Source organism: Kryptolebias marmoratus, linkage group LG19 (genome assembly GCF_001649575.2).
Source record: "Kryptolebias marmoratus isolate JLee-2015 linkage group LG19, ASM164957v2, whole genome shotgun sequence".
NCBI lineage: Eukaryota > Metazoa > Chordata > Actinopteri > Cyprinodontiformes > Rivulidae > Kryptolebias > Kryptolebias marmoratus.
Window position 1 is genome coordinate 21,218,256 of NC_051448.1, and position 15,824 is coordinate 21,234,079.

A 15,824-nucleotide genomic window follows, 5' to 3' on the forward strand; every position below is an offset into this window, starting at 1 on the left:
AAAATATTCATAAAAAATAAAGATGGGTTGATTATTGATTGGCATTGCATTATCTACTTGAGTTAAATTTACAACATGAACAAAGATGCTTATTATAGCTCTCTGACACAGTTGAACAATAATTTAAAAGCTGCACATACAATAAAATTTGCAGCTTTTGTGCAATACTATGTCACTAGTAATTTTGCTCCAAAAATTTACACTTGAATAAGAAAATAAATATTAACTCATAACTGATACCAGGAAAAGAGCCAGTATAATTCTTGCATCAGTACCTTTTCACTGACTTCCTGGTAAATTGATTTGAAAATTCTTCTGTTTACTATAAAGCTTTGCATGGTCAGTTGACTCTATATTTATTATACAGGAGTGATTCTCAAAGTCCAAACTCTGTTCGAAATTAATCAGCAAGTCTATCGGGAGCAGATCCAAAGGACAAAAGGCAGGCATTAATATTTTTGCATGTTTGTGTATGTGTGTATTATTATGTATCTATTAGCAAAATATCTCATGAACCACTGGATGAATTTGTAATGAAACTTTCATGTGATTAACTTGTTCAAATACAATTAAAGAACGGTAACACCTTTTGTGCCAAGGTTTAGTCAGCTCACTGAAAGCATACAGTGTCTATTTTCATAGTTTTGTATTTTAGCTATAACTTATGAATAGAATAGAATAGAAATAAACTTCATCATCTGTCCCATTTGGTGACTGAAATTCTTCTTTGACAAGGGCGCCGCCAACAGGCATTCCCACATAATTACACAAACACCTTAATAAGTACTGAAAAAAGAAGAAAGAAAAGCAGTTCTCAGTTAAAGTTTATCTTTCACCTCAATTATTTTGATGTCACTCAGTCTTGTTGCCTTTAAGTCAAGTTCATTTAATGGGTTTCTGAAATCAAAGGTATTATACTTACTGTAACATGAAAACTAATGAAGTTGATCAGGTTTAAGACAAAATTTCATTTAAAACTATAGTGCACATTACGATTTAGTGTCAAACATTTCAAGCAAACAGTACCATTTCTTTGGTTGTAAGTTGTAAACAAATTTGATGAAAAGTATTTATTTCTGACTAGCTGTTGCAGACCTTTGAATATGAAGTTTGAGAACTCCTGTTGTACATCTTAGTTAATGTGGGTTGTCTCAAATGTGCTTTAAAATTAGGTTGATTTTTTTTTTTTATTAAATTACTTCTGCTCCTTAGTTTCAGCAGGTAATATGCAATTTATGTACAGTTGATTTTTTTAAATTGTGTGTCAAAGTTTTGTATTCTCTTTCTATCTTTGTCAACTCCCACCATCATCTTAAAACTCATAACGCATGTGTGAGAAATCATTTCAAACCAGATAAAACCATAGAAAGTAAATAAAAGAAGCCTTACCTGTGGTGAAGTCAATCTGTGTGACATTCACCGTGGGACCCAAAGACAGAAAACAGCTGCCATTGGTCAGCAAGTTCCTGAGGTAGTCCACTGTTACGATATCTGTTAGATTTAGCTCCAATTCAACTTCATATTCAGCTTGAACAAGCAGCTCTGGAAAGTTAGTGAAGGAAGAGTCAGTCATTTTTTTGGTTTAATTTGTGAGAAACAGTTTTCTTTTTTAAAAAGATGCTCAAACAAGGATTACCTTACCTATATTTTTTAAGAACAAATTTTAGTGGTAAAAGCTCCAATATGTAAGCAAAATCTTCTCAATTAACATAGCAGCAGTGTATATTCATAACCCTAAAAAAATCTTCCAAACAAGTATGCCAAATAGTTTTATTGACATATATTTTTTGATATATTACAGCATTTTAAAGGTACTCATTGAAAAGTCATGAAAGCTGATCAAAAAAATCAATTATCAACAAAATTCACACAATAATTTTCTCTCAAAGATGGTTGATGTGTCCTTTAATTAAAATTTTGTAAGCACAATTCATGAACAGATGCCAACTACCACATGTGTTTGTTTGCCTATGGTTTGTGAAAAACCATAGGCAAGATTACTATTTTCAACTGAACTGGCTAAAAAAATAGTAAACTAATGCTAGCATACTTTATTCATATTTGTTGAGTAAAGTATGTTGGTGTTAAAAACAATTTAAAGACTGGGCACTAGCATGCATTGAATTTATTAAATATTTATTAAACTGTTGCATAGTGAGAATACCCTAAAACAAAACAGAAAGACAATAAAGTGTTCAAAGATACTCTTCATTGTCAGTGCAAATTTTCCATCTTGTTGGTGAAAACTGATAATAAAGACAATACCGCAAGATATATTACTCTGCTTTTTGTTCAGCAAAAAGGTTGTGTTTTACCTGATATTCTCTGACAGGAAGAGCCATCAGCTGGGATTCCTCTGATACATTTACAGATTCCACTGGATATAGAATCACAAGCTCCATATGTTATACAGATGTTGTATGGCCAGGCAAACTGCTCCTCACATTTACATTGGATGCTAGTATCACTTAAGAAACAGACTGTAGGATAAGAAGTAACAAACATAAATGTTAAATATAGTGTTATTTAGCAAATGTTTGTTGTGAAATTGTAAAACAAGAACAACAACAAAAAAAACACCTCAGGATTGTAACTCACCTGTTGTAACTATAATGTTGACGATTTCTGTGCTGTTATTAAGTTGAATGGGAAAACTCATGGCATTGATGGTCAACAGAGTTTGCTCATAGGCGTCTACAGAAGATGTGTTTAATACAATATGAGCAGTGTAAATCTCTTGGTCTGAAAGCACTGCAAAGGTTGAGAAGAAACACTTATTTTTAACCTCACATTTTTATAAAATCCATCCATCTAGCTGGTGCCTACAGTAGCTCTAGCTGTCAACAGGCTAAGGTGGGGTTCAACCTGGACTAATTGGCAGTCCATCACAGGGCCAACAGAGATACAGACAACCATGTAAACATATGCACACATTCTCACCTAAGGGCAATTTAAAGTTGTCAAAAGCCTAATACATGGTTTTTGGACTGTGTGAGGAAACCAAAAAAATCCTAATCATAAATGAGGACAACATGGAAACTTCACACAGAAAACACCCAGGTGATTTTCAAACCCATGACCTTCTAGGTGTGAGGCGACATGCACCCAGGAAGCTTGAAACTCATGCACTTTTGTAAATTTTATCTAATTTATTCACAACAGGGGTTACCACAAGTCTATTTTGGAAACCCATTTCTGCCACTGAAAATAAATAAATTCTCAAATGATATGTCATAAATATAAGTTTTAAAGTCATAAATATGGGTTTTAAAGTCATATTCATGAGTTTAAAAGTTAGAAGATTAGATATAAAGTCATATTTAAACATTTTCAAGTCATAGTTAAGGGTTTAAAAGTTATAAATATTAGATACAAAGTTGTAATTATGAGTTTGATATTCATATTTATAGTTTAAAAAGTCAAAATGATAAGATACAAATTTAAAATGTTGAGATAAAAAGTCAAAATTATGAGACAAACTCATAACTATAACATAAAAAGTTGTCATATTGACATACAAAATTTTGAATTTGAGTTTTAAAGTCATAATTATATACAGTCATAAATATTGGTTACAATGTCATACTTACGACATAAAAAGTTGTACGTATGACTTAAACATAAAAATTATTTTCAGAGTCATAATTATGACATGTTTTAATAATTTATTTCAAATTTTATGGGCTTCCATAACTTTGACCAAAATGTGCACACAACAGCGTATTTTTCCCTTTTTATAAAATTTAATGAGTAAATTTTCAAAATTAATTTAAACTAACCATTCCTTGTCTCCCGCCTTTGAGGAAGTAGGTGTTCTTCATGGTATTCCTAAGACAAAATAAATGCATAAATACTTATTTATATCAAGTTTAAAAACAGTAATCATGTGTAAATCTTGTATTTTCTGCACTGTAGATAGTAAATGCATAAAGTGGCCCTACCGTTAAAATCAGGTTCCCTGTTTCCAAAAAAAGTAGAGCCACTAGAAGAACAGAGATGGTGAAGATAGTCCTTAAAACTGCCATTCCTTTCAAGAAATTTAGAGGACAGGCAAGAAAAAAAAGAAAGTTAGGAAATTCAGATTCAGATTCAGATTCAGATTTTCCTAAATAAAAGATAACAGTTTTTAACACAATAAAATAATATTCCTAAAAATTTAACATTTGCCATAATTACAGATATGTTCTGACCTTGGCTTGCTTTTACCTTTAAAGTTACAAACAACAATAGGTGAGCAGAGTGCTGATGGCTGAAGGAGTACTAAAAGTAATCTGCAGTGTTGCTAGTGCCTCCTTACTGAGGTGGTATCTCACTGGCTGGAGCATAATGCGCATGGCCAAGAAGTTTTTCAAACTATGGACACAAAAACAGGTCGTCATTTTCAAAAGCTGGCTGCTCAGAACGTAGCCCCTTGAGTCAATAATCACTTGACTGCAAACAGTCAAAGTTCATTGACTCTGCAATGGAAAATATATGGTTTCTTGCATTTTTTCCACAATTTTAAGTCACCAGCTACTTTCTTAACAATTGCATTTCAGTAACATACCGCCTTCAAAGTTACTAATAGCCTTTAAATGACATAATCACCTAATTTGCGCAATTGTCCCTGTTCATGTAATTGTAATGGATGCTTTTTTAATTATAAAGGGCTGAACAAATAGCAACAAGGCCAAACAAAGAGCTGTAAAATAAAACCAAAAAGTACAGGACAAAGCATAAAACACAAATCCACAGAAGTAAAATTACGAAAAAAATTACAAAAAATAGATAAATAAAAGTACAATAAGGTTAAAGTTACAATTGTCTTTTAATTGTTACACATTGTTTGGCTTTGCACATGTGTGATTTCTTTGCCGTGTGGACGTGAAGGGGTGGACATGTCCAGCTCTGCCTGTAGCTGTGAGGGACGCTGTGCAAAGACTGGGATGAGTGAGTGCTTTTGGACGGGGGTAGGGACCCACATCACCATGCGCTGCTCAGGGGCTGGTGACCATCTTTCACTGTTATCATATTATGTTCAATACAAACCCCACTGTTCTGTTCAAGCATACAGACCTTTGATGACTTGGCCTTTTCAAAATGACATTAGCTGAGGGGAACGTAAAACCTTCCACATTGCGTTGGCTGTGTGTCAAGAAATTCCAGTGTTACTGGGCAGCAAAACTGTTTGATAATGATCATGATGACAATGCCAGAAAGGAAACCCATTCAGAAGTACACAAAACTGTTTATAAGGGACTTTAGGTTGAATAATTTATGACAAGTCTTTAGATTGTATTTTAAGTTTGAATTCAGAACACTGGGATTATTCATTGTATCATGTCTGCAATATCCCTTTGTTTAGCCTCATCCAACTACTTGTCTGTTGTGACAAAAAGCCACAACCTCATTTTAGTAGCACCTGTTTGTGTCCAATATGAAGCTACCATTTGTTGCATGACTTACATCCACTAATGACACTAATGAATTATTTAAAGATAAAACAAAACACTTCATTGTTTTGAACTTACTTTCTAAGTGATCCTTTTATTTGACATTATAACTTAAATCCCAGAAAAAAAATCTTATTTATAATTTATATTTGTATGTGCCAGACTCAAAACAGTCACTTAAATACCTTAAAACTGACAAAAGTATTAATGAGAAAAAATTTTGTGAACATCGGCATATTACAGGTAAAGGCTATAAGACCATCTCAAAGCAGCTTGATGTTCCTGTGACTACACATTATTCAAAAGTTTAAGGTCCACAGGACTGTAGTCAGCCTGCCTGGATGTGGCCGCAGGAAGAACACTGATGACAGATTAAAACATGTCATCAAAGCTAGCTTACTCTTTTATTTCTATGATTTAAAGTACCTTTCAATTTTTATCTCAGAAGGTGCTATATATAAAAAAATACTTCCTTAATAAGAAGATAATTTTGTTTGTTATTTTGACCTCAGCACATCCTGAAGCCAGTAAAACTCTGTCATGCAAGTTAAAAAGCTCCTGTAAATGAATCACTTTTTTACTGACAAATCATTAATTTGTCTTCACAGCTGCTTGAGTTGTGTAGAAAATGTATAATCTTCATATTATATCCTGGCCACTCCTAGACAGGGCGTAACATGGGCACAATATTACCGGAACAAAACAGCCTTTGTAATTCTGGGAGGAAAGGAGGAAACATTTTCAGACAAAGAAAATACAAAACCTTTTGTACCTGACATTCAAAGTTCAAAGTGTCTATTAGTTACTGTAGTCCGTTAGGATTTGTCTAAGATTTTTGAGATATTTATTTCCTGTGCACCTACACGTCTTTGTTTTTACTGGGTGTGACGAAGTGGTCAAAGTTTGTGTTCATTTGTCACATCTTTAGATGGTTAAAAGGTTTGAGTTAAATATTGTTTTTTGTAATTGTGCTTCACTCTATCCCGGGTTTGGGTGACAGCATTATGTTACAGTTTACATTTATTATGTTTTGTTTAAAGGTAACTCCTTTATTACATTAGATAAATGTTTCTTTAGTTTTGAGTTGTTAGATTCACCATTGTTTGTCCCTAGGTACTTCAATGGGTATGGGAGGTCATGGATGACATCATCGGGGCATACCATGTGGAGGGATTTCTTGTCTTTGTATTTTGTTTGTTTCTTTAAAGTAATTTTTTGAGTAGTTCTGTTGTATTTATTTTTTTAGTTTGCAGGCTGCTTTGTTAAATAGCAGAGTTTGGAAATTGAATTAATTGTATTTCAGGTTTTGTGTTGTTGTTGTTGTTCTGAATTTTATTGCTTTGACTTGTCATATGGTGGTTGGATCTAATTACCTTCAGTCAGGGCCGTAGCCAGACTTTAAAAAATACTGAGGTCAACAACTCATTATCCCCCTGCACATCAGTTACAATGAAGACCAAAACTTTATTAAAATAGAAGCATTTATTTAAAACAAGTGACTTGAATGTGTTTATGACATGTATTAGTGTGTGTTTGTAAATTCATGGGGCAGGATGTCATCTTAAGCAACAGAGGACTCAGGGCACAACCATGATGACTCACTGAAATGACATGAATTAGTTTATATGAATGTTGATTGTTCACGCTGCACAAACACATTCAAAACAAGATTTTAGCATAGATTTTACCTTTTTATCAAACACCACTGAGGTGTTGTAGTTTTGAAGCTGGACCAGTTCTAGTGTGGTCCGGATGTAAAAAAAAAGTGCTAAAATCCCCCTTTATTGAGGTTTCACAAATTAGATTAAGGTTTCACAGATCACACAGTCAGTTTTAAATGTTCTGCAATCAGTGCAGAATAATCTGGTTCAGGTTTGAAGTGTCTAGGTGTTGTAGTTTTTTAACTAGAGGAGATTAAAGATGCTGAAGGGAGGGAAAAATTAGCTAGAATCGCCCTTTAGCCATTTTCCGAATCGGCAGCTGCAATCGGAAACCAACTTCAGCTTCGTGGAATTAAAGGAGAATATTTTCAGCAAGTTACCACGGTTGTGTTTCACTGTAAGTGACGCTCTTCTTCTTCTGGTCTTTATTTTAGCAGTAAGGTATGCAAAGCTGCACTCTTCTTCGTAGACATTGAGTTTGGCTGCAGCTGCACACAGTTGCAGCGCCTCCTACAGGAAACTGGTGGAGTTACGCAGAGAACCACGCCATTCAAAAGCGTTGTTTTGATTAATTTTTTAATAATATACACAGTAGAAAAATACTGAGGTAAGGACCTTGGTGTCCTCAATGGTAGCTACGGCCCTGCCTTCAGCTCTGGTGTTGTTCATTTGTTATAAAATCAGAGTGAAATGAGTGAGGAGGAGGCCGGGTCAAATGTAAAACCACAAGACGTAAAAACAATAAATGAGAGGCAAAGAAGTTAAAACTGGCTGAAGATTATACTTTAAGTCACCTGTTTTTGACTGTTCAACTACACTACTTCACATTGGGATGTTTGGAAAATTAGGAGGCTATGAAGAAAACAGTTGGAAAGTTCCAGCTTTATTTAATCTTTTCTTCAGTATTGTAATTACTATTTTGATTTTGTTCTGCTCTTTATCCTTGTTGACTTTTAGGACTTACGTACAGCTCTGTGAATAACTTAGAATTTTGGTTCACATACTTAAAAGCACCAGTAAACCTACTGTGCTACTCTTCATATCCAGTTGGAATCACAGTTCCCCTTTTCTGACACAATGGCAAAAAGTGAAACAACAGCTCTTTCCTACTGTCAGTGTGAACAAGAAAAGCAGCAAAAACAGACCAGGAAGCTGTTGTTACAGAATAAGAGTAACAAAAAATAAGTATCTAATATTAATTCAAAAAATAACAAAACAATTCTAAAGTATTTGATACACTTTTGTCAATTTGTAGCTTCCCTTAACAAGCTTCAGGTATAACTCAGTAACAATAAATTGAATGGGATTCAATGGACAGGTTTAAAGGGGAAATGAAGTGTTTTGAAGCTAACAAATTAAAAGTCATAAAAGGTGCTTGTTTACAGAGGTTCTCTGTTAGAGCCATAAATGAGAAATGTTTGGATGACATATTTTGTGTAATGCTTCTTGGTTTTTATTTTGTCATTTTTAGTAAGTAAGGTTATTATAAGTTCAGGTAAGCTTTATTGTGACATTTAGTTTTGTTTGTAATAGGGCATACTTCCTGTAAAGTGTTATGCTGTAGTAGAAATAATAACAGATGGAAGGAGGATTAAACGGCACGGAGCAATATAGTTTTTGACTGTGTAAACTGTGCGTTCTTTTTTGAAAGAAAGAAAAGAAATTGTAACAACTGATTTGCATCGTTATCATTTGTATGCTCATTTTTTCTAGATATAGATTTTTTTTGGTTAAACTCATGGTTATGCACGCGTCCTTTACTTTCCAAGATGTCCGTGGAATGACACAGATATTGGATCTGTTGCCATAACATTCTCATATAAAAAAAAGGTACACCAATTTAAAATTAATAATCAAATATCGAAAAAAATTACTAGGGTCTCTTTTGCATTTTCTGTGGTCACTTGGAAGTGTAACATATCAAATACAGGAATGCGAACAAGGAAGTAAATAGCAAATACAGATAGTGTGGGGTTGAAATGATTCAGTTCATTGCAATTAATTGTGTAAACCAACCTCAACAAACAAGGAGGTAACTCCACCAACACAATCACCTTACTATGGGATTTTGACACAAAAACTCTAAGAATAAGTCATTAACAGTTTAAATCAGAGAAATGGACCACTGCAGTGTTTTATGATAGTGTTTAACTAAAAGAAAAACATGAAAATTTGTTTTTTAAATATTTAATTTCAGTTTCCCTTTAACAAATTTGTTCAGTTTCAAACAAGGCTTTCAATGTAGAGGGAAATTACACAGAACTTGAGATGGAAGATGGAATGATACCTATTGTCAGACAGCAACAAGAACACAAAGCCTTATAACTGATTTTAGTGGTACAGAACCCAAACCTCAACGCACAGAGTCAAAATGGGTTTCAAAAGATAGAACTTGGACAACACAAATCTCTTTTCTTTTTTTTTTAAAGTCTGTTTTTGAAGAAGCTTGAAAACCTTATTTGACTGTGTATTGTTTTTTTTTTCTGGTTTACAATTCTAAATACATTTCAGTACAAACATCATTAGTGACAGTTTATAAAACTATTAACTCAAACCTTCGTTAACTAGCACTTTTCGTGTAAAATAAAAGTATCATATTTGCGACATCATTAGCTGTGACGTGAGAACTCAGAACTTTTGTTCGCTGAAAAGCACGATTCAAAAGGAGGTCAACATGAAAACAACCAGCTCCATGACGACACTAACACTAAAATTTACATATAAGCATTAACAATAAAAAAGCATAATTCTTACCATAGATCAGTCTTCTGCTGTAATTGTATCCTGCATGTGTTTGAGCAATGTGCTGAATGATACTGGCTCTAAAAGGGTGGGTTGAGACTGCCAAAGCATTAAAAAAAAGGAATAATACATTCAGGGACAAACACAGTGCTGCCAGTGACGAACCAGGTTTAATCATTTCCCTCAGTTACCTAGTCTGATTTTATCAGATTTTCTTTGGTATAGTTGTGTGAGTATCTGCAGCACAAATATACATAAAAAATGTGAACACTGAAACCTGAGAACCTGAGTTAAGAAAAAAAGCGTTAATGGACTAAACACAGTGCAAACTCCAGTGGAGATACATTTTTTTTCAGTCATAACACTGTGCTTTTCAACTACATAGGACAAGCGGTACGCACATTAAGTTTGTTGGAAAATAAAGGAAAACTGCACCATTAAATGGCCATGAGTAATATTTACTACAGCAAAGATAAGCCCCACTGAATGCCAACTTCTTAAACAATATCAATTGGGTAAAGAGATGGAAAGTATACTTTAAATGTAATTTTAGAAAAGTATGAACAGCATTAAAAATCTGATGTGTCTGTAGTGCTAGACTATATATTTGTTCTCTTAACACTTACATTTTAGATTTTTTTTGTGAAAAAAATAAATGTTGAGTTTGAAACAACATTTGTATTTGATGCAACCTTTTTATGAGCAAAACTGTTATGGAAAATAGCATACAACAAACAAGTGTATTTCTTGTTTTATTTGTTAAAAAAACAATGAATTGCTAATCTCATAAACCACATTTTGTTCACAGTGGAATACAGTAAACATGTCAAATGCGCAAACTAAAAAAACTGTACCACTTTTAGGAAAAAATAAGTAGTTTTGAGTTGGATGGCAGCAACAAATCTCACAAAGGTTGGGAGAGGTCCATGTTTCCCACTGTGAAGCATCCCCTCTTCTTTTAACAACAGTCTGTAACCGTCTAAGAACTGAGGAGAGCAGCTGCTGAGAAGGTAGGTTGGATTTTTTATTATTATTGTTTGACATTAGCTGGGTCTTAACCTCTCTTAACTAGGGTCAGCAAAACATAAAAAGCAAGTATTTTTATTTCTGTTTAAATAGAGAGGTTAAACACTCAAAAACTTTAATCATTCCTAACATTTACCATAGCATTTATGTCATCTAGAAATAAGGAACATTAGCATGGTCAGATTAGACAAAATTTGTTCAGATATCTTCAGTATTTGGTCAGCAAATTACCTAGTAAATTGTCAATTTATTCTTAAAGAAAAACTCAAATCCAATCTTATTGGATTCAATGTAGATAAATACATCAAAAAGAATAAAAAGTCACAACTCTGACCTCTGATAAGGCTGACTACATTGTAACACGCAGGCAGAACATTTCCTGTCTGGTGAAGTGAACTTCAGCACACATACAGTCACACACAAAGGTTGAATTATCTTTTACAAAACCTCCTCCCACGTTAGTAACTTGAGCTGCACTGACCCTCTTTATTCTGGGTAGCAAAGTAAAAAAAAGTTGAGCGTTTAGTGACTGTGGGACAGTAGAGGGATTTTGAAAAGAATCAGTGAGACAAGTAATTCTTTTTTATTCATAATTTTTAGCTGTTTTTAAGAAGAAAATTGGTAAGAAAATTTAAGGGTAAAAATCTAATAAAAAACTTATTTTATTTGTTAATGTTATTAGTTGTTATTGTTAGTGGTATTTCATTCAAGTTACATTATTATACTTGCTATAATAAAAGTGTGACAGTGTCATAATGGTGCAAAACATCCTGCTGCTTTTTATCCTTTAAGATACTTACATACTTCACATATTAAGGATTAGAGTGTTGCAAAGATTATCCATTGATGATTTTAAGCAATTCTTACCTTTAAAGAATGTGTGCTATATCTAGTAAATCTACAGTTGATTAAGTCAACTGATTTTAGCCACTAAAAAATGGAAGAATGGAAGGAGTGGAAGGTTGAAAAAAAACAATAATATTTAAAGAAAACACCTTTGTGCAGTGGCTGTTCTGTGAAATGTTTGAGTCATTTTGTCAATCAGTTAACTATATGGGGACTTCATATAGTTAACTGATTGACAAAATTATCTTATTTGCATAGTTATTGTCATTTAGTGAAGTGTTTTGTTTGTGGTAATATAACAAACAATTGTCAGTGTGGAATAAGACTGAATGTTTCAGGATTATTTTTTGCCTTTGTGGAGCTCTCCATGTCAGAGTTTGACTTTGCTGTTTTTGTTGTTTGCCTCATCCTAGCAATTAGTGTGGACATTGTTGCAGTACGAAAGGTTTATCTCAAAATCATAGACAGGATTTTAGAACAAAGAGAAGCATTTGTCTGTCTTTTAGTGGTTGGTTTTAGAACATATCTTTATTTGTACTAACACTAAAAATAGCAATGACATTAAATAAAAACAAAACATCAGATTTTCAATGCAAAATATTCATATTACACAGTCACTTATTTACAACTTTGTGAAATGATAACATTTTACAGCAAGGTACACAAAAAACCTGGCCTTTAATTAAACCATCACTAGCTAGTTTAGTTTAGATTGTAAGATGCTCTGGTCCATTAAAGGAACATAAAAATAATTTTTAACCTGATAGATAAACACATCTGATAAGTTCCACAATGTATCCTGTGTGTGTGTGTGATTTTTTTGAGCTTTTAGTAGTTTATTAAATGGTTATTTGACTTTGCCCTTCCTTTTCTATCACTTATTTATCAGACTTCTTTTCTTACTAAGCAAACCTTTTAGCACCATCTGATTTTCCAGCACTGCTGGAGATAGGTACCATTTCCCCACAACCTGTAATGAAGAAGCGGGTAAAGAAAATGGATGGATGGATGGATGGATGGATGATTTTCCAGCAGTAGGGTTTTATTTTTTCCTAAAACAAGACCCAAACAAAGCCTCAGTCTACATTTGCCATAACTTTGGAATCCATTACTCTGTCACCCTGAATACTAGAGGACAGTTAGAGCAAGTGTAAATTTTTCCAAAGAAAACTCAGAACCCATCCTATATTTGTAGCCTTTATGTGAGATACCAGAGAGTTAAAACAAATTTAGAAACTGTATATAAAACTCCTAAAATGAGATCCATTGAATGTTTGCACAGATTATTTGTACTGATTCACATATTGGACTATGACTCTGATCCACTGCTGTTGCTTCTGGAGTTTGCACCACGGGAGTAATCTAGAAGATAAACAACAAAACTTAAATGAAAATAGTTGATTCAATTTGAAAAGGAAAGGCTTGTTAAAATAAAATAACTTACTTTGTCTTTTGAGTAGTCGATTTATGAAATTTAGTCCACTGAGAGATGAAGTTCCACCACTGGTGCTCTGAATAAAAGGTTTTTGAATAAGTAAATAATTGCAGAAAAAAAATGTTTGCCCCATTTATTAAAGTTAAAGTTTTGTAACAGGCCCAGATCCACAAAATTATTCAAAAATAACACTGCCATTTTAGGTCTGTGAATTTGTTTTGTTATAGAATTTGTTTTGTTATAGTTTTTAAATTAAAACTTACCCCTGTTGGATTAGAGCCACTGCTTATTGTACGTCCTCTTCCTGCAAGTCGAGCACAAATCTAAACACAAATAAATTATTGTCATTTACAAAATGTTAACATTTAAAAATGAATCAATAAGTTTTATAAGACAGGATGTAGGTGGAAATTTTCTGCAGCTGGTACCAATTTCTTACTAGATGAAGGAATTGGTACCACGTTCAATATGATAAGCTAAGATAATTTTTCTTATGAATACTTTCAATTCTGGTCAAAACTTAATTTAAAAAAGAGCTTCTGGATTTTATTTGGAGCAAGAAACCACCCAGGCTGCACCATCAAGTCTTAGTTAGGCCCAAAGCTCTGGATGACACTATCTAGCATTTTGTCTGTTTGTACTGGGTTCAAGACCTTGGGGCAGACCCAGAATTCGCTGGGGGGATTATGTATCCTCCTGCGATCGCCTTGGGATATCCCAGGATGAGCTGGAGAGTGTTGCTGGGGAAAGGGATGTCTGGGTTTCTCTTCTGGACCTGTTGCCTCTGCGACTCGACCACAGATAAGCAGTAGATGTTACAGTTCCTCTGTTCCTGCCATGCCTCTTGCTTCCATGCCACAGTAATTTTCTACAGCCTCTCTGTTCCTGCCTCGCCTCTTGGTTCCATGTCACTGCAATCAGCCTGATCTTGTCCACCTGTTTCTGGCCCTACTTAAGCTCTTCCTCCACACCAAGTCAGTGCCAGATTATCGAGCAGTTTTACCCAGTAGATGTTCAGCATTTTTTCTCAGCCCATGCCTGACTTCTCATTCCTGAACCTTTGCCTGACCACTGACTATCAATCCTTGCCTGCTCCTTGCCTGATACCGTCTTGGACTCTGACCATTGGTAACCGACCTCGTTTCTTCACCCCAGACTTCGCCTACTGGTTTGTATCTATCTGGATTTGGCTTCTGACCTCTGACCTCCCGGCTTTGACCCCTCGCCTGTCCCTGGACTCTCCCATTAGCCTTAACCCTTCTCCACTCACGACCCTCCGTGGTCTTACCTAACCCGAGACTCACTTTTCTGTCTGCGCTGAATCCAAGTACACCGAGCCTTGTCAGTAGAAGGTGGTTGGATGAATGGAGACTTCTATGCTGATTCTAGTTTTGCTTATTTTCAAGTTAGTAAATACATTCTCTCTCCCTAATCTATTTTTTTTTTCATTCATTTTTTACCTCCAAGCTCCACATTGTCTCTGTAGCTCATCCCCAGAATTCAGGGCCCCTCCTAGCCCTTTGTATTTTGTGTTTCTGCAACCTCTCCCCTCACTTAAAAGGGCAATCTATTTTATATATTCACAATATTTTAACTTTTGAAAACTATATGGGAGACAGATTTAGGACTGATGATTTTCAATGTTGTTTGGGGAAGGTTGTAAAGAGGGTACACAGATCTTCAGTCTATGCTAGGCAGTTTCATGCAATGTCGGATCCTTGAGAAAGTATCTAACACAGTGTTCCCGCTTGTGTGAAAGATGCCAATAGGCCACAACAAATTATTCATGTTTTAGAGCTGTCTTTTAATGAAGAGATTCTGGTCTGAAAATTTTCTCCTGTCGTCTAACAATGCTGGAAAGGATATCCCTCCTAATGTTTTAACTGCCTTGTTTATGGAATGACCTACTTAATTTGTTCTTTCTCCTGCTAAAAAGGACTTAATAGCATTCATAGCTCTGATGGCCAGGACACTAATATTGCTATATTGGAAATTTGCAGCTCCACCTTTACATACAAGCTGGATTAGAGTGGTCCTATATTTTCCTTAAACTGGAAAAAATTAGGCTGACTCTGGCTGGTAAAGCTGAATCATTTATAATGACATAGAATCACCTCTTCCATGTTAAAGATACAGAATGTCAGATCATTCTGAATGTAGAACCACAGTGATGTGGATTGAAATATGTGTATATACTTATATACAATGTGTCATTTATTATATCATTCATTTTATCTTAACATGTATTTAAATATTTTTCTCCTGTTTGATGTACCTCCTCCTCTGTTTAAAGCTGTAATAACTAAAGACCTTAAACTGAAAGACTGAGAAATTTTAACCGATATTGCATGTACCATGCTGTGTACAGCCATGAAATCTATCTAGATTTTGCCTTGCTGCCATTACAGAGAAGGGGAAAAAAAGACTGAGACATTCTATCACTATTAACATTCTCTCTGACTTATCATCACCCATATATATAGGGAATTTTTATGGTAAATATATATATATAAAAAAAAAATTCCCTTCTCACCCTCCGCGGGTGGTCTTTGTTTCATCCTCTGAGCTCGGGTCCTCTACCAGAGGCCTGGGAGCTTGAGGGTTCTGCGCAGTATCTTGGCTGTGCCTAGAACTGCACATTTCTGGACTGAGATGTCTGATGTTGTTCCTGGGATCTGTTGT

General features: G+C 34.5%; 2 protein-coding genes and 1 long non-coding RNA gene across 3 annotated transcripts in view; all 3 read right to left on the reverse strand.

Moving 5' to 3' along the window:
- Window positions 1-15,824, reverse strand: part of LOC108247825 (adhesion G protein-coupled receptor F5) — a gene marked incomplete in the record, with an annotated part of 60,456 nt that overhangs the window by 19,435 nt on the left and 25,197 nt on the right. The window contains 1 exon segment of the mRNA XM_037981717.1: window positions 1,390-1,542. Within this exon segment, the coding sequence (XP_037837645.1) occupies window positions 1,390-1,542 (153 nt within the window).
- On the reverse strand, window positions 2,615-4,072 carry LOC119618028. Its single transcript, XR_005234547.1, has 3 exons — window positions 3,942-4,072; window positions 3,780-3,828; window positions 2,615-2,751 (listed from the first exon to the last, which is right to left on the reverse strand). It is a non-coding gene; the product is annotated as an uncharacterized LOC119618028 (long non-coding RNA).
- Window positions 12,217-15,824, reverse strand: part of LOC108247824 (adhesion G protein-coupled receptor F5) — a 20,016-nt gene continuing 16,408 nt past the window's right edge. The window contains exons 14-16 of the mRNA XM_017436191.3: window positions 13,406-13,465; window positions 13,152-13,218; window positions 12,217-13,069 (exon numbers count right to left, since the gene is read on the reverse strand). Of these exons, the coding sequence (XP_017291680.2) occupies window positions 13,017-13,069; window positions 13,152-13,218; window positions 13,406-13,465 (180 nt within the window). The 3' untranslated portion in view covers window positions 12,217-13,016. The remainder of the gene's footprint in view (window positions 13,070-13,151; window positions 13,219-13,405; window positions 13,466-15,824) is intronic.